The sequence below is a fragment of the Lithobates pipiens genome, unplaced genomic scaffold (genome assembly GCF_037356315.1).
Source record: "Lithobates pipiens isolate NorthernLeopardFrog02 unplaced genomic scaffold, aLitPip1_a1.2 Scaffold_8, whole genome shotgun sequence".
Lineage (NCBI taxonomy): Eukaryota > Metazoa > Chordata > Amphibia > Anura > Ranidae > Lithobates > Lithobates pipiens.
In genome coordinates, this window is record NW_027507903.1 from 116,883,163 (window position 1) to 116,903,220 (window position 20,058).

The window sequence follows — 20,058 nt, forward strand, 5'->3', positions numbered from 1 at the left end:
ACTCATTCAGCCATGCGCGCCTCAGCACATCTTCCACGCACCGGGCATGTGTTCCTCTCCTGCCTCCTGATTGGCCGGCAAAAAACATGCGTCAGTCAATGCCATTGCCAACATAATCCCTCCGCGAAATAGTTCTTCTCTACCACCTTCTATCTGAATGGTGATTATCCCTCATTGTGCCTTATTCAATAACAGAACACAAGCCGTGATAGTGAGAGCCGTGTTGCGGGGCTGGTTTGTGTGATAGGCGGCGGTGTAGCGGTGTGGAGGAAGGGTGGCGGAGGGATCTGTGCGGCAGGTTGTGGTGTGGTGAAGCGGCTCTGCAGGGATCACCTTGGTGCTGGGTAGCTGCCGGCTTGTATCACACGGACGCCTGAGAGAGAAAGGAGCGAGGTGTGAGAACACTCCCAGCACAGGTAATCAGTAACCCGAGCCGCTATTCTGTATAATGGAAGGGATGGGGTAGAGAGGAGGCCCGGAGAGCTCTCCTCTCTATTCAGTAATGGGATTAGAGCGGTCAGGGATTGTAGTGATGGTTGGGTTCAGGCTGCCTCCCTATACCACAGAGAAGGTTGGAGGTGGGTGTGTGACATGATGTGTAGGGTTCCTGTCACTAGAACATGGCTCCCCTTCTATAAAGTGCTGCATCACTAGTTACCAGGGAGACCAGGAGGGGGCGTGTCCTGCCTGACAGATTGGACCCTTTCACTGTCCTCTAATGGAGGCCATACACACCAAGATCGCAATGTGCAATCCACATAAATTTCCACAAATCACCAATCAAGTAGGGATAACTTCCCTTCTGATCAATAGGGCTCATTCACCCGGGCAGAAAAAAACCCCCCATTTATTTGGGCTTGTGCTTTCTGCGTGAATGAGGTTTTCTCTGGCAGATCTCCAAGATGCAGTGTAAAGTACAAACATACGTGTATTAAATCTGCAGATCTACACGTGTAAAATCTGCAGCTTTTTCTGTGCCCAGATAACCGCAGCACACACTCTCATACATAGACGTGGCTGTGTGTATGGGCTTGTTTATTATTATAGTGCTGTGTTTAGATGTGTACAACACAATCTGCTGTGAGCAGCTAAATGCAGTTTTTCTGCCGGTGTGGATGAGCTCTTATACTTGATCACATCAGATTCCATCAAACTGGGTTAGTCGCCCAGGGTGGAAAATTATCGGACATATTTGCATTGATCTGCAGAACTGAGATGCATTGGCACTACTTGGAACGCATTTCATTCTATCAGAGGTTGTATGGGGGAAAACAGAAATGCAATCAATAACTTTCAATCGTATCTTCCATCCAGTCAAAAGCTGTGTTCCTGTGGGTGGCATATTGAATGGTTTGTACGCTATAGGTCAATTATTTCTATAAAGAGTCATCAATCTTTTATTGAACCATGTATGGCCATGTGCTCAGAACAAATAAATATACACACACACACTTAATTTTTTTTTTTCTGTTCAACCCAGTGGGGAAAAAAACCTGACGGCTCTGGTTGGAGCTGCTGTACTAACAATCTGATGTTAGTACACCAATCTTCCCCGTTTAACAGGTTATTTTGTTCTGATATGGCCGGCCCCACCCCGCCCCTCGATTGGCGGATAGCGCTGATCGGGAGCTGTTCGACTGCTGGTTTTCCAGCATGCTTGTCTGATGGAAGCCGGCCAGCTTCTGTCGGACCAGGTGTCTTACAAATGGGCTGAATTTCAGCCAGCTTTTATTGAACTGGCTATTGTCACCCGACATTCGGATCTCATGTAAGGGGCTTTAGGGTCTATGCATTCCATATTTATTTTTTTCTCAAATGAATGGGATGCCAAAGTCACTGGCACAGAAAGTAGTGCAAACACTACTTTTCCAGAATGCTCTGTACAAAAGTGCATGGTGCTGCAGGAGCATGAAATTTAGTGCTGCAAATGCACTGTTTGCGAGGTTTATTTGGGGTGCCCTTAACAATTTATTGGCACCTGCGTGCTCTTGCAAGGGCAGCATGTTTACTTATAGTGTGGGAAATGCGCATGGAATGAACGTGCCTTTCCTGCACTGTATTTTGATGCGAAACGTCCCCAAAGGCAGAAGAGCTTCCCTAAACCGTTACATTCAAATCTTGCCATGAATGAAAACTGTCAGATTTTCTTATTCTCCCAACCGAACAGTCCAATCCTCAAATGGCTGGCATCATAAATGATGCAGCACCATAGTAGTTGCAGATAAGAGGCAAAGATGGCAGCTTCCTTTGCTGTAAAGGAGCAGAGAGTGTAGTTCTGCTTGAATGTCTATAGGTTTCATACCTGATCGGAAAATCACTCTGTACATTTACAATCATTCCAAATGATCAACTTTCTTAGACCCCCGTTCACACTGAGCCGCCAGCGGTAAAGCTCCGCTATTTTTAGCTGCGCTATTCAGCTGCTAGCGGGGGTGGTTTTAAACCCCCCCCCCCCGCGCTACCGGCTGAAAAGGTGTTAAATTCGCCCACAAAACGCCGCCGGTATTGCAGCGCTGCCCCATTGATTTTAATGGGGAGGAGCGGTGAGTTCGCTCCTTCACCGCTCCAAACAAGCTGCTGGCAGGACTTTTTCTGACACCCTGCCAGCTCACCGCTCCAGTGTGAAAACCCCTCGGGCTTTCACACTGGAGTGAATGGAGCAGCTGTTTTAGGGCGTTTTGCAGGCACTATTTTTACTGCTATAGTGCCTGCAAAACGCTCCAGTGTGCAAGGGGTCTTATGATTTGGATTTTCCCTCCAGATGAATCAGAATAATTTCAGTCAAATCCGATCAATTTTTTTTTGTCTTATTAATCCATAGATCTGATCATATTATCCGGCTCTGCGAGGAATCGTTCGATCAGATCAATAAGTGTATGGTCACCAGGTTTCAAGGAATTTGTGCTAATTTGTAAAAGGAAACAAAATGCTCAAATCTAAAAACTACCAACATGCATGAGGATCAACCAAAGACTCCAGTGCTGAAGTATAAAGGTAGCCTAGTGTCTCTTTCACAGGGGCGGTCTGATCAGGTGCACTTGTCGGTTTTCATGAGGACCTGATCAGAAGCCCAATGTAAGTCTATGGGCAGGCAGATCTAAACAGATTTACAGTGTTTGCATCAGATTACCTCCAAGTCCATCTAGGTCCAGAAAAAACTATGAAAATATTTTTGTATTTTTCTGACAGTCTGTAAACAGTATGAAAGTCTATTTTTATCTGGTTATAGGGAACAGATTCGGGCCTGGAAAGCTCCATTTTTTTTTTTTTTTTTTTTTTTTTTTTTTTTTAAATGGCCACTGAGCAGACACAAATGTCACAAAATGACATCCATCCTGGTATGCTCTGATTCAGCAGGACATCTGTTCATGGATCCTCACCTGATCGGACCAGACAATGCCTGTGTACATGAGCCCTTAAACACTAAAAAGAAAAGCCTTGTTCATTGTTATGTTTTGTGTATGTTTGTTAATTATACAATTATTTCATGTTTCTTTTCTTACTTTTTTCAGTTTTTTTTTTTTTTTGTATTTTGTATTTTTTCTTTTTTTGTCTTACTAATACAATGGTGAGGGTTCATACATGGGTGGCAGCTGTCTGAATGGGATATCACGCCAGTTCTGTATAATCTCGCTTTTCTTTTCCGATGTATTTTTGATCATGACAGACACACCTTAATGATGAAATCCCGCTCGCCTTGCGGGAATAAGCTTCTGTTGTAATGTGAGGAAATAATCCAGGATATGGTATTCTCCTATTCCCTATGTTCATTAAAGTGTTTTTCTTCCCTGTATCGCCATGAATTCATGCCTTCTTCAGAGAGGCCATGCTGTGTAGAGTCTCGGATATCTATAGCTGTTCTATCTTTAGCATCATGCAGTAGGATGTACTGCGCCCTTTCCAAGGTCATTGGAAGTCGTGGCTGAAGCATTTGCTGCTCAGGTCAGTGATTGATTATAACAAGCTGCATAAGTCAATAACCTAATCAGAAGAGCAGGACATTGATGATCCAGGTCTCCCACAGCTCAGCTGTTAATCCAATATGGCTTTTTTCTGGAGTAGATGAGCAGGAGCACAAAAAAAAAAAAAAAAAAAAAAACTAAACCATTCAATGCAAATCTGAGTACATTTCTAGACACACAGTGGCTTTGCTAGTAAAGCTTAGTACACATTAGAAGAAGTTTCTCTCTTCCTTCAACCCAGGGGTCTGAATGAAAAAAAATATTAGGAGCTGGGGAAGGCGATCTTGTACTAACAATCCAATGTTTGTACAGCAATCTCCTTGCTGAGCTATTGTGTTCTGACACTTGAATTGACCCCCCCACCAGAACACAGCGGTCAGCAATTGCAGCCATTGGCTACCAGCATTGATCGGATGATGCCAATCTGCAGACCTTTTTCAGTCATGTCCCTTCGACAGAAGCTGGATTGGCTGCCATACACACAGCCCAAATGTCGGCTGGTTTCTATTGAACAGACCCTGTATACAGGGCTTTAGATCTTCAAATGATTAGGTGTGCTCACACTGATAGTTAGAACTCCTTATTCCTGACGTTTGTTTAGCGTGATCTGCTCTAAACCATGCCTGGGAACAGTTCAGTGTACTGTGTGCCTGGCCACTTGGACGAGGCGAGACCGGGACGGTTTATTGTGAGTGCACATCGTGTCTGAGCACACTCTAATTGGTGGAGGTGATGATGGAAGCATGCAGATCAGTAGGGGTGGAGGGGGCAATTGAACTTGGCGACAGGTTGGTTCTACAGTACACGTGTGGGTACACCTTAACTGTGCTAGAATATTATATCACACAGGCCTGATTATGCAGACACTGGTGGGTTCCTTTAGTCTCATCAGCAGGTAGGGGGTTCTCATTTTTATTCTACATGTAGCAGCTCAGTGTCATAGTTGAGCAAGTCTCAACCAGCCCTTTAAAAAAAAAAAAAACAACTTGGCTTCAGATGATGCGGTAGGAGACTCTATTAGGAGCAGTTTCCATGATACACTAGACAGCCTTCTCAATGTAAGAACCCTTGAAATACCTTTCCGGTCTTGGGGACCCCCTGCTAAAAATTTCTATATCTACAACTCATTACATTAGTGTGATGGTCAGTGGGAAGGGTGATCCTTACACCCTGAACTAGGGTATCCCATGGGAGTGTCTCCTAGTGTGCTCTACATCAGTCTTCCGTCAACTTGCATGGAGGAACCCGTAAACTAGTTTTCTGATATCGGGGAAGAATAGAGAATGGGGGTTTCTGTAATCCATTGTCAGAAAAGACAGTGAAAATTGTAGTGTTTCCTACTTTGGTGGTCAGGGTAGGCAGGAGATCAGTCTCCCACTTCTCTCTTCTCAAGGAACCCCTCGCAACCCCTGGAGGAATCCTCAGGGTTCCATGAACTACATACATTTATTTTTTACGTTTGACCACACATAATCTAAAGCTGTCAGGGCCTATAAATTATAGCTGCTTCTCCATTGCAATGAAATTAAAGCCCAAGCGTGTTTGGCTGTACTTCTCCCGTGGATCACAGGAGTGCAGTTCATTCTGCATTCCTGTGACCCATTTTCAGCAGACAGCAGGCTTAAGTCCACTGTCTGCCACAGAGCCGGTCCAGGCTTCAGTAAGATTGATACACTGTGGTCGGGATCCACCCACATGCCTGAACTGGCACCAAGCTTAGCCTATCAACAATCTGCTGAAAGTTAGCGAGGAGGGGGCAGAGCAGAGAGCCTATGACTGGCTGTGTTCTCTCTGGTGTTAAATCACTCGGTTCTCAGTGGAGAGGGACAGATACAGTAAGTATGATTCTGCAAAAACCCCATACTTCCCTTTATTTTTTTTTTTTTTTTTTTTAAAGGTATGTAGAACCAGAAACTCATTTCTGGGTTTTGTATTGAGTAGAGAATGGTTTAAACCCCTTTAGACCATTTAAAAAAAAAAATGTATTTCTTTTTTGTTCGTTTGTCTATTTCCCAACACTTCCTGTCACACAGATCTAGCAGGGAATAAAAGGAGATCTTATTAAATAAAGGAAGTGATCCGCCCTGTAGTCAGAAATTTTGCAATGGGGAAACTTTCTTTCACCTCCTCTTTCGTTTAGAACTATAAAATAGATGATGTGCCATCACTTTATGGTATAGTATAATGTGGACAAAGGTAACCAGAACAAACTGGCTGTATCATTCCAGCAAAGACGCATGCAACATGTAACTGCTTACACTTCTCAGTGATCAGACACTTTAAGCACACCTTCCAACCCCCCCAAAATCGAAATCTTGTCTGTAGAGTTTCTGCTCTCCACCGCAATCCATCAATGCATCCATCTGACATTGCTCTGACAATACCTGCCGCATTCTTGGTCAAGGTCTGGTACTGAAGCCAGAAACGCAGAAACAAATATTTTCAGAAGAGGGCCAGCCCATACAGTTCTCTGAAAGGTATATTTGAAAGTGGAACACCAGGCAAAATGTTTGACAGTATCTGGTGATGTCCTTGCCTCTGATCCTTTGGGAAATCTCCCCAGATGGGGGACATGGCCATTAAACATAAGATGCTCTGTTTCCCACTGTCATAATACATAATGTCCTTCAGCATCCATCACAATGTGCCAGTAGTAGGCCTTCTGTTGATGTTCTTTAAAATCATGTGAGCTTTTTAAACGGACGCTCAGCTGAAGGCTAATCTTTCTCCAGTGCTCCTTCTGAAATAACTCTTTGGGCTCATTCTTGCTGCCCGCATGCTAAATGCATAGTCCGATGCAGTGAGAGGGCGGAGTGCATCACACTGATGTGTGGGTTTTTTTTTTTTTTTTTTTTAAGTTGTGTGTGTGTGTGTGTGGGTGGTGGTTTTTTTTATTTATTTTTTGTCACAAAGTGAAATTTTGTGTCCCTGCACAGCAGCGACTTGACATGCAGTGACTTCCTTTTGTGCTGAGCTAACATGCTATAACTGTATTTTATCTTAACTCGTTACACTGTAACTCCTAGCTGCATTGCTGTGTAAACAAAGCATTTAGAAAATAATTGTTTCCTATATCACCCATTGGTGACTGGCGTTCTTATCCAGAAAGGGTGCCCTCAAAGCTGACAGACTTCCTCCCTTCTCGCACCCGCAACAAAAAAGTCAGTCTGAGCGGTGCTCAGCCCTTCAGAGGCAGCTTTGTATTCTGTGAATGAATACAAAGCTTCCTCTGCCTGAGGCAAGGCTGATGTCGCTATCTCCCGGCTCAGCCAATCAGAGGAAGCTCTGTATTCATTCACAGAATACAAAGCTACCTTTTTGAACAACTGAGTGCTGCTCAGACCAACTGTATTTTGTTCTGTGTCTGACATAAAAGGTCTCCGTCTTACAGCCAGAACGCAGCACTGTGTACTGTATGTAGCTAAATGCAGCACTTGGTGAAGGAATAGTTCACTTGGACCAGATTGGTCCAAGCAAACTATTTTAAAGTGACAGCAAACATGGAGATCAGCTTTCAGTGGACCATACATGAATTGAGTTTCGATCCATGTGTGGCAGGGTGGTTGTACAGAAGTTGATCTACTAATCAACTTTTGTAGATCTGACCTGTCGAATTCTTGCCACTTGATCAGCGCTGCTGGCTATAGCTGGCAGTGCTGATCAGTGCATCCTGACAGCTGGGGAAGTGCAGAAAGAGGATTCCTTCGTCCACATTAAATGTGTGGATGGGGGAATTTGTTTTGGGTTTATTGCTTCCAAGTTGACCAAATAAAAAAAAAAAAAAAAAAGAATCATCTGGGCAACCTTACTAACAAGTGTTCTACCTGCTCAATGTGTTAGAAAGGATTGCCTGTGTCCAGCTAGCACATTCTTATCCTTCAAGTGTTTAATATTGCCCAATATCCTTATTACATATATTATATATTACATCCTCGCTGCTTAGTCAGAGACTTCCGTCTTCTGAAATCAACGGAATAGCTGAGTAATATCCTTCTGAACAGGCTTAGCTGTACCTAGTATGTTGAGAGAGGGCCTTCCCCTGCCATAAATGTGCAGTATTGGAATGAGTAAAAGAGAGGAAAGTACTAGACTCTGTCTGTGTTCTTACTCTGAGTTTTGTGGCTTATCTTGTTTCAGGTGACATTAACAATTTATCACTGAAACTGTGTTTTTTTTTTTTTTATTTTTTTTATTTTTTTTATTTTTTTTTTTCTTAAATTCATTTTATTTTTAATGCAATAAGTACAAAACTGAGCCCCTGGGCATACCCTGGCTCGCATAAGGTATGATACAAAGAAAAATAAAACTAAGACCATTAACAAAAATACCCACAAGCTTGCTACTCAATAAGCAGGAATAAGAACACTCATCCACAAGAGAAATTTCACTGTAGCTGTAACTGTTTGATGCAAAGTTTAATCAAAATAGCGAAGTGATGTATGGCTCTCACAACCTATGTTAATAAAATAACACACATGCCGCACTTGCCTGCTCTGTGCAGCAGTTTTGCACAGAGCAGCCCCTATTCTCCTCTTCTTGGTCCCCTGCTGGCGTTATGGGCCGCCCCCCCCCCCCTTGTCGCGAGTTCCCCTATAGCAAGCCGTTTGCTGTGGTGGCACTCGTGCGTGCTTGCTCCCGAGCCAGCTCTCTGCGTCTATAAGACATAGAGAGCCCAGCTCAGCCCAACCCCCTCTCCCACCTCACTGGCTGTGATTGACAGCAGTGGAAGCGAATGTCTCCTGTTGCTGCATCTCAGCCAATCGGGAGGGAGAGACTCCTGAGAACCTCAGATCTTGTGCACATGGCTGGATCCAGGTTCTGGCTTCAGTAAGTATTAGGGGGGGGTTGAGGGGGGAGCTGCACACTAAAGGTTTAAAAAAAAAAAAAAAAAAAAAACTTCAGCCTTTACAACCACTTTAAATATGTGCATCATCTGTGCCTATGGGTATCTAGAATATAAAATAACAATTTCAAAGGATTTATATAGTGCCAACAGTTTGCTCAGTGCTTTACAATAAATATTAAGGGAGACAGTATGGTTATGAGCCAATACTGAGGGGTTCCGGGCTTTGCTCATATTTTGGTATTAATGCAGCTTACTTTAATTTGCAAAGAAAAATGTCAGGTTTGGGATTCTTCAGGTCACTTTGTCCTAATAGTTCCTACCTGATAATCTGTCCATCAGCTGATTATAAGCTTCTAACCTTGCCAACAAGGTAGTTGTAGAAGGTAAGATTTTTTTTTGTGTCCATCATCGGGAGTAAGAATGATACCTTTTTGTATCGGTACCGCTAATTGCAATTTCTGATAATTAAAACTATTCTGTTATCTTATTGGTATATGTACACAGGGTCGTTTTTTCTAGGTAGTTACGTTTGGGCTTCATGTACGTGGGACATTTTTACAACCTCTCTTGAATGATTTAACTTGACCGATGGTAACCAATGTTTAAAACCATCTTGCAGTGTTTACATGCTGCGTTTAGCAGTGTTTTGCCACGTTTGCAAAAAAAAAGCGTAAACCGCCTGTAAAGGAAATGCGAGTTGCCGTGTTTTGGCATCTGAAAGTCAAACTTCTGAACTCATTTTTTTTTTGCCTTCAAAAAAAGGCCTATAAACGTAACTGCCTAAAAACATCAGTAAACAAACCTGCGTACATGTACACATAAGATAACATTGAAAGAGTTCAGGGGCAGTTGAAAAAAAGTGCCCAACTGACTCTAAACGTCCGTTTAGCAGCAGCAGTGTACATGAGGCCTTGGAAGCTTTTTTTTTTTTTTTTTTTTTTTTTTTTTTTGCAACCCCCAAAAAAATGCGTTCAGAAGCTGTGTTTAGAGGCATTTCAAATGCTAAACGCGGCTACCCACATTTTAAATGCGTTTTTGTCTAGTAGCGTTTTTAAAGGGGAAACCTTTTATTACTTTTGAACTTGAGAAAATGCTAAAAACGCACCAAAAACTCAATTATCACTATGCAAGCTTGATATACCATGTGATATTCCCCCCTCATCAGCCAATCATGCTGTACAATACACAACTTGCATTACTTGACGCTGAAGTTGAATAGGAATTTCACTCACCCGTCAACCATTGAGAATTTGCGAACTAGACGGGGTCTAACCTCTTTCAAGAGAACGTCAAAGGTGGCAATTGACATGCGTGTAAAATGAAAAAAATTCTCTGGGTAATTGCGCAGCTGAACATGCATGTATCCTGTGGACAAGCATTGAGCCATCAATGGATGCGTCCAGTAGTGACGAACTCTGGTCCCCAATTTTCTACATCTTTGGAGCCTCAGCAAAAGCAACATCAGGAGCATTTCCTCACACATGCTCATCATGGGATCCATATTAACCAAAAAATAACAGCTAGCTACAAGCACACAGCTTTCTCAGCTGCTACTTGCACTGTTCTCTCACAGAATGGCTGAAATCATTAATACTTGTTTTCAGTGCTTTCTAATCATTTTGGGAGGGTCTCCTGAGGTTATCTTTAGTAAACGCAAATGTGTCCTATAAACGCTGCTAAACGCACTTTTTTTTTTTTTTTTTTTTTTTTTATGGATTACTAGCTGTGATTCAGGAGGGGTTGAGAAATGTCCGTGAATATGAAGCCTTAAAGTGCAAGCAATCGGGCTATCCCACAGGCCATATATGTATATAGAAGAATCAGAAGGGGGTTTCTGCACTTAAAAATGTATTAAAAAAAAATACAATTTTATATATGTTTATAGTTTATCCTAATGTTCTATACTAGAAAGCCTCTGCCAATGCAAGTCCTAATAGTGTGCCTAGCTGGTGGGTGACCTCTTCATGTAAGGGGTGTATAAAGCAGAAGTGTAGAATTGGGTATATCGCACATGCTCGTGTGCTGTTGCACGTAGAGTCTAGGCTTGCAGACAGAGGGAGGGAGGGGCATCGTGGTGGCATGTCCTACAAGAGGAGGAGGGATGCAGCAGCTCATGAGATGCTAGTAGGGTAGCTAAATCACTCCATTATCTGCGTTGGAGGAGAGAGCACCAAGCCTTACGTAAGCTACATCTGCTATTCTCTATACCTTTCATTTTCTTTTCAGACGTATATTGCTACACTGAGATCATACAGAGCTATAAACTGCTTATTGCTTTCTTATATTTCAATTTTTTTTTTAGGTTTGTTCAGAAATGTTTTATTTTAATTTTTTTTATAAAGTTTATCTATTCAGCTGATGAATGAAAATGAATTATATGGAAGGCTTGCCTTAAACTTTATGTCCAATGTTTGTACTTAAATGTAGATGATTTTTAGAGGGTTTAAATGCACAGAGATAGGTGTTTGCTAAGATAATTCTTTTGTGCTAAATTGGAAATTTTCACAGTAATTTCTGTTGAGGATGTGACTAATCCTGTCCTGGGATAATTCTGCCTGTAGTCATAGTGAACATATAGGCGGGTTAGTTAGAAATGTGGGTGGTAGTTTTAGTTCCAGTTCTTGGTGGGGGTGAGAGATTTCAATGTGAAAGGAACACTGTACACATGCGGTATATAGTTTAATTGGTGCTAGGGCACGAGTTATTTTCAGCTTTACAAGAATGGAAAATATAAGGAACCCTTCTGAAGGCAATAATCTGCGTCTCCTTCACTAGTGTAATTACATGAGCTCAACCTTGTGGTGGATTTCCAGTAATAACTGCAGAGTAGTCTCCTTGTTAGTCATAAAATGAATGCGTACCATCCAAGCTCTGTATAGTCATGAATAATTTAGGCTTTGACTCGTACCACAGGACCTTAAATTATTCTACAGGATTTATACAGCACCAACAGTTTACGCATCGCTTTACAACATAAGGGCAGACCGTACAATTACAATACAATTTAATACACTAGTAATAAGAGGGGCCGGCTCTTTAACCACTTCCCATCCAGGCCAATTCTGACATTTCTCTCCTACATGTAATATTAACTTTTTATTTTTATTTTTTTTTTTTTTTTCTGGTTAAATTTTTTGAGTTAGAGAAGTTCTAGGGCTAGAATTATTGCTCTAACATTCGCGGTGATACCTCACATGTGTGGTTTGAACACCATTTTCATATGTGGGCGGGACTTGCGTATGCGTTCGCTTCTGCGTGCGAGCACATGGGGACAGGGGCACCTTAATGATTTTTTTTATTATTATTGTTAATTTTACTTTTCTTTTTAGTTTGACACTTTCAATTTTTTTTTTTTTTTTATTCCTATTACAAGGAATGTAAACATCCCTTGTAATAGGAAAGTGCCATGATCGGTCCTCTACAGTGAGATATGGGGTCGATAAGACCCCGCGTCTCACCTCTAGGCTGGGAAGCCTGAAATCCCAAAAAAATAAACGATAGCTTTCCAGCCGGGGTGGCACCATTTGTTTGAATGAAGAGTCCAGGCATGACACCATCTGGTCAGACGGTAATCCTCTATGGTTCCTATCCGGGGCCGGTGGATCCATTCTCCGACCCACTGATGGATTCAGTGAGTCGGTAGAAGAACCAGAGGGCCGCGAGAGGGGGGGTGTCCCCTCTCGCGATGCCCGTAAGGATGATCAATCGGCAGAACTGATGATATGATCATTCTTATGGTGTAGGGAATCGCCGGCTGAAAAAAGCTGATATCTGAAAGATGCCTGTAGCTGCAGGCATCATTCAGATATACCCACACAAAGTTAAGGACGTCATATGACGTACCTTGTACGGGAAGAGGTTAAAGCTTACAATCTAGGGAGGGTATGTCGAGGGTAGGTTAAGATGGAACGGCAGCTAAACTTATTTATTTATTTATTTATTTTTATTTTTTTTCAGGGAAAGTTTTTTTTTAATGCCCGTCAGGTTTTTGTTTTCTATTGGTTAGAGAGCTTCCACCTTGCTTTCACATAGAGAAAGGAAAAGTGAGAATTTCCTCATTGGTAACACAGAAAGTAGTAGCCCTTAAGCTGGCCTTACACCTTTAGAAGTTGTAAATACAGAAGGGTTAGAATCTCTCTGGTTTTTATTGCTGTCTGAGGCCTTTTGTTAAAGTCACTAGACAGGAAGAGGGCAGTAAAAACCTAAAGGGGTTCCTAACATCCCCTGCCCTAAAAAAAAAAGTGGTAGGGTTATTGCCATGTCCTGTGGGAGGCTGCATCCTTTAATTATAATTTTATTTTTATTATTTATTTTTGTTCAAAGAATTAAAATATTTGTCTGTAAATTCAGCAAAACGGGGTGGTATATTGTAAACCTATTTAAGCTGCACTAAACCCACCTATCCTTTACAGTCATGGAAGCTGCCATCTTGGCCTCTGTTTGATCTGCAGTTGCCATGGTGATGCACATGTGATCAGTTATAACACCAGCCATTTGATTTGACAGCGTGGTTGGGATTTAAAGCAACTGTGACTGCTGTCATTTCACTGCATGCCTTCAGTTTTTATTTATTTTGGGAAGAGTTAAATGGGTGTGATTTCGTTTTTAGATCATTAGTAGTAAATGTAAATCTTTTTATTAGCAAACACAAAACTATTAGGCTTCATGCACACGAGACGCAGATGCAAACGCTGCTGGACACATGTTGAAACCGGCATTTAGAAACGCGTGGTTTGCCGCGATTTTTACCGCGATTTAGCGGCGTTTTACCGCGTTTGCGTCTAGAAGCGTTTAGTTAAGCTAACATCATAGACCCTCCCCAGCTCAAAAAAACAGTATTATTAACTATTTCAGCAATTTTGTGAGACCAGAGTGAGTAGCAGCAGCTGTGAGAGCTGCAGTGTACTTGTATTTAGCGTGTCACTTGCCACGGCACCTGCAACAAGTTGTGGATTGTCCACTTGCCACGTCACTTGCCACGTCATCTGCCACAAGTTTTGGATTGTCCACTTGCCACGTCACTTGCCACATCACCTGCCACAAGTTGTGGATTGTCCACTTGCCACATCACTTTCCACGTCACCTGCCACAAGTGGATTGTCCACTTGCCACATCACCTGCCACGTCACTTGCCACATCACCTGCCACAAGTTGTGGATTGTCTACTTGCCACGTCACTTGCCACATCACCTGCCACAAGATGTGGATTGTCCACTTTCCACGTCACCTGCCATGCCACCTGCCACAAGTTGTGGATTGTCCACTTGCCACGTCACCAGCCACATCACCTGCCACAAGTTGTGGATTGTCCACTTGCCACACCACTTTCCACGTCACCTGCCACAAGTTGTGGATTGTCCACTTGCCACGTCCCCTGCCACAAGTGGATTGTCCACTTGCCACATCACTTGCCACATCACCTGCCACAAGTTGTGGATTGTCCACTTGCCACGTCACCTGACACAAGTTGTGGATTGTCCACTTGCCACGTCCCCTGCCACAAGTGGATTGTCCACTTGCCACGTCCCCTGCCACAAGTGGATTGTCCACTTGCCACGTCACCTGCCACAAGGTATGGATTGTCCACTTGCCACGTCACATGCCAGTCACCTGCCACAAGTTGTTGATTTTCCACTTGCCACGTCACTTGCCACTTCACCTGCCACGTCACTTGCCACAAGTTGTGGATTGTCCACTTGCCACATCACTTGCCACCTGCCATGTCACTTGCCACAAGTTGTGGATTGTCCACTTGCCACGTCACTTGCCACCTGCCATGTCACTTGCCACAAGTTGTGGATTGTCCACTTGCAATTGCAATTGTTTAAAATATTTTTCTAATGGTTTTTCATCATTTGCAATCATTTTTGAGATTTTTAATGTAAAAAAAAAGGTCACCTTTAAAAACGCATACGCGGCTAAACGCGGGTGCCACGTTTAGCCGCGTTTTGCGTCTGAAACGTGGAAATTTTTGCTTCTGAACGCATTTTTTTTTGCTTCTGGAAAAACGAGATTAAACGCAACTGCATAAAAACGGAAAAAAACGAGACTGTGTGCATGGACACATAGGATAACATTGAATGAGTTCAGGGGCAGTTGAAAAAACTGTCCAACTGCATCTGAACACGCGTTTAACTGCGTCTCGTGTGCATGAGGCCTTAGAAGTACAATATTGGCTTCATGTTAAAGAGTAGGCTTTATAGTAATTTGAAATGGTGTAATGTAACAAGTAATACAGTACAGCCATTAAAGTGTGTGTGTGTGTGTGTGTGTGTGTGTGTGCCATTGTATTTGCATGGCTACACAACACACAGTAAATTTGTGGAACAGTCTTATTATACAGAGGACTCCAGTCCTAGGTGATTTTCCTGTTATCAGTATGGCTTGTATACACTGACAAACTAGTCCAATTACAGTGTACTTCCTTTTTGATAACTTTAATATGTATTGATTCAGAAGTGGTACTGAAGCAGACATCCATGTTACTTTCCATGCAGATCACCATGTCGAAGTCTCCTGTATGTGATGCCGGCAGCGCCTTCATCCAGACACAGCAGCTGCATGCAGCAATGGCGGACACCTTCCTGGAACACATGTGCCGCTTGGACATCGACTCTGAACCCATAGTGGCACGCAACACAGGCATTATCTGCACTATTGGTATGTATGTATTTGGAATCTGGGCAAATAACACATGAATAACCTACTCCACCAGCATTTGATTATTGTAGAAAAGGTTGGGCAATATTTAGTCTATATGCCTTTTGCTTAGAAGATCCCACAGTGCTGATCTCATCTGCATCAGGCAAGGCATCAGGGCTCTGTTTTTAAATGAGTTTCTTTCCACAATTGGCAGATTGTAATTTTATGTGAATGGGTAGGATTAAGCTAAACGGATGTAGGAGTTGCAGCCTGTGACCTGCTTAAGCAATTACATGTGTTTTCTGAGGGTGCAGGGCAGAATTCATAATTTGTGACCACTGGCACTGAAGACATCAAGTGGAGATATATAGATATCTATAATATTAGAGCAGCATTACATAAAGAGTGGAAGAGTGCTCATTCACACTGAACTTACTAAAGCTGGCATACATTATACAATTTTCCCTATTCAATTCCCTTTAGACTTGCGTTCAACTATGTAGTGCCTGCCTGATTGCATACAAACGTTTAGGTTAGGCCTCACATTATATGGTCACCCATAGACTTACTATGTGGCTTCCCATTGTCAACTGCCTCTCCTGCACATGCCTACACAGAGGAGCTGCTGCTGATAGCTCAGCATGGGACCAAACCGAAATGGCTGCAGAAAAGGTATGTTTAATTTTTCCTTTACAGGGTTAGATTACTCTTAGAATGTGACTGGCAGCATATTTAGATGACTTTCACACCGAGTTATGGGGGGGCATCGGCGGTAAAGCTGCACTATTTTTATCGCTGCTTTACCGTCGCTTTAGCGGTGCTATTCGGCCGCTAACAGGGCAGTTTTAACCCCCTGCTAGTAGCTGAAAAGGGGTTAAATTGCCCCCAAAACACAGCTGGAATCACAGTGCTGCCCCATTGATTTCAATGGGGAGCAGAAGTGGAGGAGCGGTGAGTGGGGCCCCCCCCCCCATAACTTTTCCCTGTGCTATCGCCACTCTAAAACGGGTCTAAATGGCTCATTGGGATTCTATGTAACTAGTCCCTAATGAATTAGAAACATATTTCATGACCTGGTATATCCTTCTATGTTAGTACATCTTGTTAACCTCGCCAATATTTCCACCAAATATATTTTATTTCTCAGCTTAAAGTTTTGAGGCGTATCTTGACATATCCTGATGGAAGGACATTCAGTTGCTTATGCTTAATTTCACATCTGTAGGTTTTACTGTTTATTGAATATATTTTCTATGACATAGTCTTGTTGTTTGAATAATAAAAAAAAAAATTGAAAGTTAAACTGCCCTGTGGATGGTTCTTTAGGACTGAAGTTGGGCACTGTACTCCGACTGCATGTAGTGTAAATGTCTGCAGAATTGTTTGTTTCTTTTCCATCTAAGACGGTGTGGAGCTCATGCTGAAGTTACTGCATCTTTACATATAAGCTCCCTAGTAATGCTGGTCAGTAAGCCTGAGGTGCAGCAGGTGGGCGATGCCATTTGAAAACACGATGATGGGGAAAAATCCAGTGATGGTTGCTATATATTGTGCCCTGTTTTTAGTCAGAAACTAAACACTTTCAATTATAATCAATAACCAGAATAGCTTTCTAGATAGGAAGTTAAAGTTATCAACCTTGCAATTATCTGATGATTTTTTTTTATTTTTATTGAAAATTATCCAAAGGCAACATTTTTAAAGTCGCAAGTTAAGCAACCCCATTGGATCCTCCTAAGTGCTGCTATTAGGCTTGTTTGCCTCCCTCAACTTCATAGTGCATAGTCGTCCTTAATCCATAGAACACCGTAGACCCAAATCATAGTTTTGACACAAGAATACGAATTTTTGTTTTTAAAACATTGTGGTCCTACTCTGTGCAGCATTCTCCTGTGAGTCCAGGGTGGAAGTTGATCCCTTGACACCCTGGGTTCACAGAGTGTTGGTGGCGTGTTGCCAGGCAACGTTCAACCATGAAGAGGACCAGCATCAGATTGGTGACCTGGTAAGTCTAGGAAGGAAAGCACTTCAGATCAGAATTTTGGCCTGGAATGTGCACTTTTAAAAACCAAGTTGGCAGTGGTAGCTCCTAATTTTTCACCCCAAGTTGTCAGAGGGAAGAGCCATCACATATAAGGTAGCACGTAATAAAGAATTAGATTTAACTTACATGGGGAAAATTGCACTTGACATATAAATCTTAATTTGGCTGATGTGGCATGGTAGAGACCATTTTTCTTCCAAATGCTTTTATGAACTAGGTTTGTGTATTTGGTCTCTGCACTCCATTTTTCATTGTAATGGTATTCTTCCTTTGTATGTTAACCACTTCCTTACCGCTCTATTGCAGAATGACATCTGCATGGTGGCTCCGTTATCCTAACTGGGCGTCATGACGTCCAGTAGCATAAGCCGCTCGTGCATGCCCTCGGGGGCATGCGGTGATCGGTGCTGCTGTATGTCGCTGCGACACATCGCATCTCCGATTGTGGTAAAGGGCCTACGTGGTCAGCTGTGACCAATCACAGCGGTAACCAGGTAGATCCGGTAATCGGGTTTCCTCCGTTCTGCTGAGAAGATGCGAGCAGAGGAGAGCTGATTGGCAGTGATTATCAGTGCAGCCCCTATCAATGGTGCCAGTCACACATGCTAATTAGTGTCCATCAAAATGCCAATCAGTGCCACCCAACAGTGCCTTTTATCAGTGCCACCTACTAGTCCCCATCGGTGCCTCCTCCTCATTGCTGTCATTAGTGCATTCTTGTCAGTGCAGTCTCATCAGGGCAGCCTCATCATTGCCCGTCAGTGAAGGAGAAAACATGTTATAACAATATAATAAACAAAGAAAAAACTTTTTTTATTTTTTTGCTAAACAAATTAAAAAAAAAAAGTGGTGATTAAATACCACCAAAAGAAAGCTCTTTTTGTGGGAAGAAAATTATACATTTTGTTTGGGTACAGTGTTGCGTAACTGCACAATTATCATTCAAAGTGTGACCACGCTGAAAAATTGGCCTGGGCAGGAAGGGAGTGAAAGTGCCCAGTATTGAAGTGGTTAAACATAAACCTATGAAACCTCTAAAACAAGAATATTCTAATTTCACAGGTTTTATTTTTGTGTCCTGCTTCTCTGATGGTTTTTGTGGTAACACTTACTTTTTTTTTTTTTTATTCTTAAATAGGGCCAGCATCTCGCTCAGTGGAAACTCTAAAAGAGATGATAAAATCTGGAATGAACGTTGCTCGTATGAACTTTTCCCATGGGTCCCATGAGGTGAGAGGAGTGTATACCAGTTATTCCCTCTTGGGCTATGTTCACACTGTTCTGACATGGAAGTTGCTCAACTTTTTTAATCCAGCTCTGCCCTGTGACTTTGTCTGACTTCCATGCGACTTCAATGAACGTGATCCGAGTCTGGTATGAGGGGGAACCCCATGCCACAATGAAAACACAATGAAAACAAAAACTGAGCATGTGCAGTGCATTACTGGATTTTAAATGGTATAGGTACTTATTGTTAATGTTACATGGCTATACCTGCAAAAGGCCCAGCCTGAAGTGATCTAGCAGGATTTCATTTTCTGACTAAAGTGCCATTTTAAGTGCAGATGTTCCAGCGTTTTTAATAGCCAACAGCTAAAATGAGATGCATTGTGAGTCATTTCAAACATAATTCCACAGTAGTCACAGCAGTAAAAATGGCATGTGTTTTGCCCCTTATTGGTATTAAGCAACTCCAGTTTTTTGCAAATTGCACATCATTGCCAATACAGTAAATTCAAATTTTTGATGTTTATGCAAGAGGTGTCTTTCCCTAGCACATTATCCATGTTAGGATGACTCTTATCCTTCTAGGAAAGAATATTATTAATCTGAGCACAAATATCTGTTGCTGATATGAGAATGTTATGCCAGCAAACTATCACTATACTATTTTTTTTTGCCCTCCAAATGTTTGCTTAGCATATTATGCTCCATTTCTAATCATGGCTTGTAATTACCATTTTCACCGAGGGACATATCCTTGCAGCACATAGAAGGTGATCATGTATGCATACAGATTGCTGTGACCTTTTTTGGCATTTGGTAGGCACATTTTCATTCTTGTACAGGCATGACTTGAGCTGTAGACTTGGCACATGTAATGGTTGAGTGTACCCTGTGCTGTGCAGCTGGCAGCCTCAAAGTGTCTATTTCATTTATATGCGAAGGCATGCATTCTTGTACTTTCTTCTTCACCTGGTATCAGTACTGATAAATGTCCCCAGTGAGCCAACAAACGCCTAGTTTCTAAGCACAACCTTCCACTGTCATTCTTTTTGTTGTATAGGCTTAAATCTCATGTGTTGGCAACTTGGTTGCATTTACTTTACTCAAGAAAAAATTGTAGCACTAAATTCTCATATATTAATAATTCTGTTTTTTTTTTTTTTTTTTTGTTTATCTCATGTTCTAGTACCATGCTGAAACCATCAAAAATGTCCGTGAAGCCACAGAAAGTGTTGCTTCTGATCCAATCCTCTACAGACCCGTGGCTGTTGCATTGGACACCAAGGGACCAGAAATCCGCACAGGTCTAATAAAAGGCGTAAGTATTGCAAAATCTC

General features: G+C 42.3%; 1 protein-coding gene across 3 annotated transcripts in view; it reads left to right on the plus strand.

Annotated features, from left to right (window-relative positions):
* The first annotated feature begins 258 nt into the window (after nt 1-258).
* PKM (pyruvate kinase M1/2) overlaps nt 259-20,058 on the plus strand; it is a 36,846-nt gene continuing 17,046 nt past the window's right edge. For 2 of the 3 annotated variants that reach the window (XM_077472723.1, XM_077472721.1), the window contains exons 1-4: nt 259-416; nt 15,306-15,468; nt 18,633-18,724; nt 19,908-20,039. In XM_077472723.1, the coding sequence (XP_077328849.1) occupies nt 15,312-15,468; nt 18,633-18,724; nt 19,908-20,039 (381 nt within the window). In that variant the 5' untranslated portion in view covers nt 259-416; nt 15,306-15,311. Of the gene's footprint in view, nt 417-10,851; nt 10,990-15,305; nt 15,469-18,632; nt 18,725-19,907; nt 20,040-20,058 lie in introns of those variants that run through there. The other variant, XM_077472722.1, reaches the window with a different exon arrangement.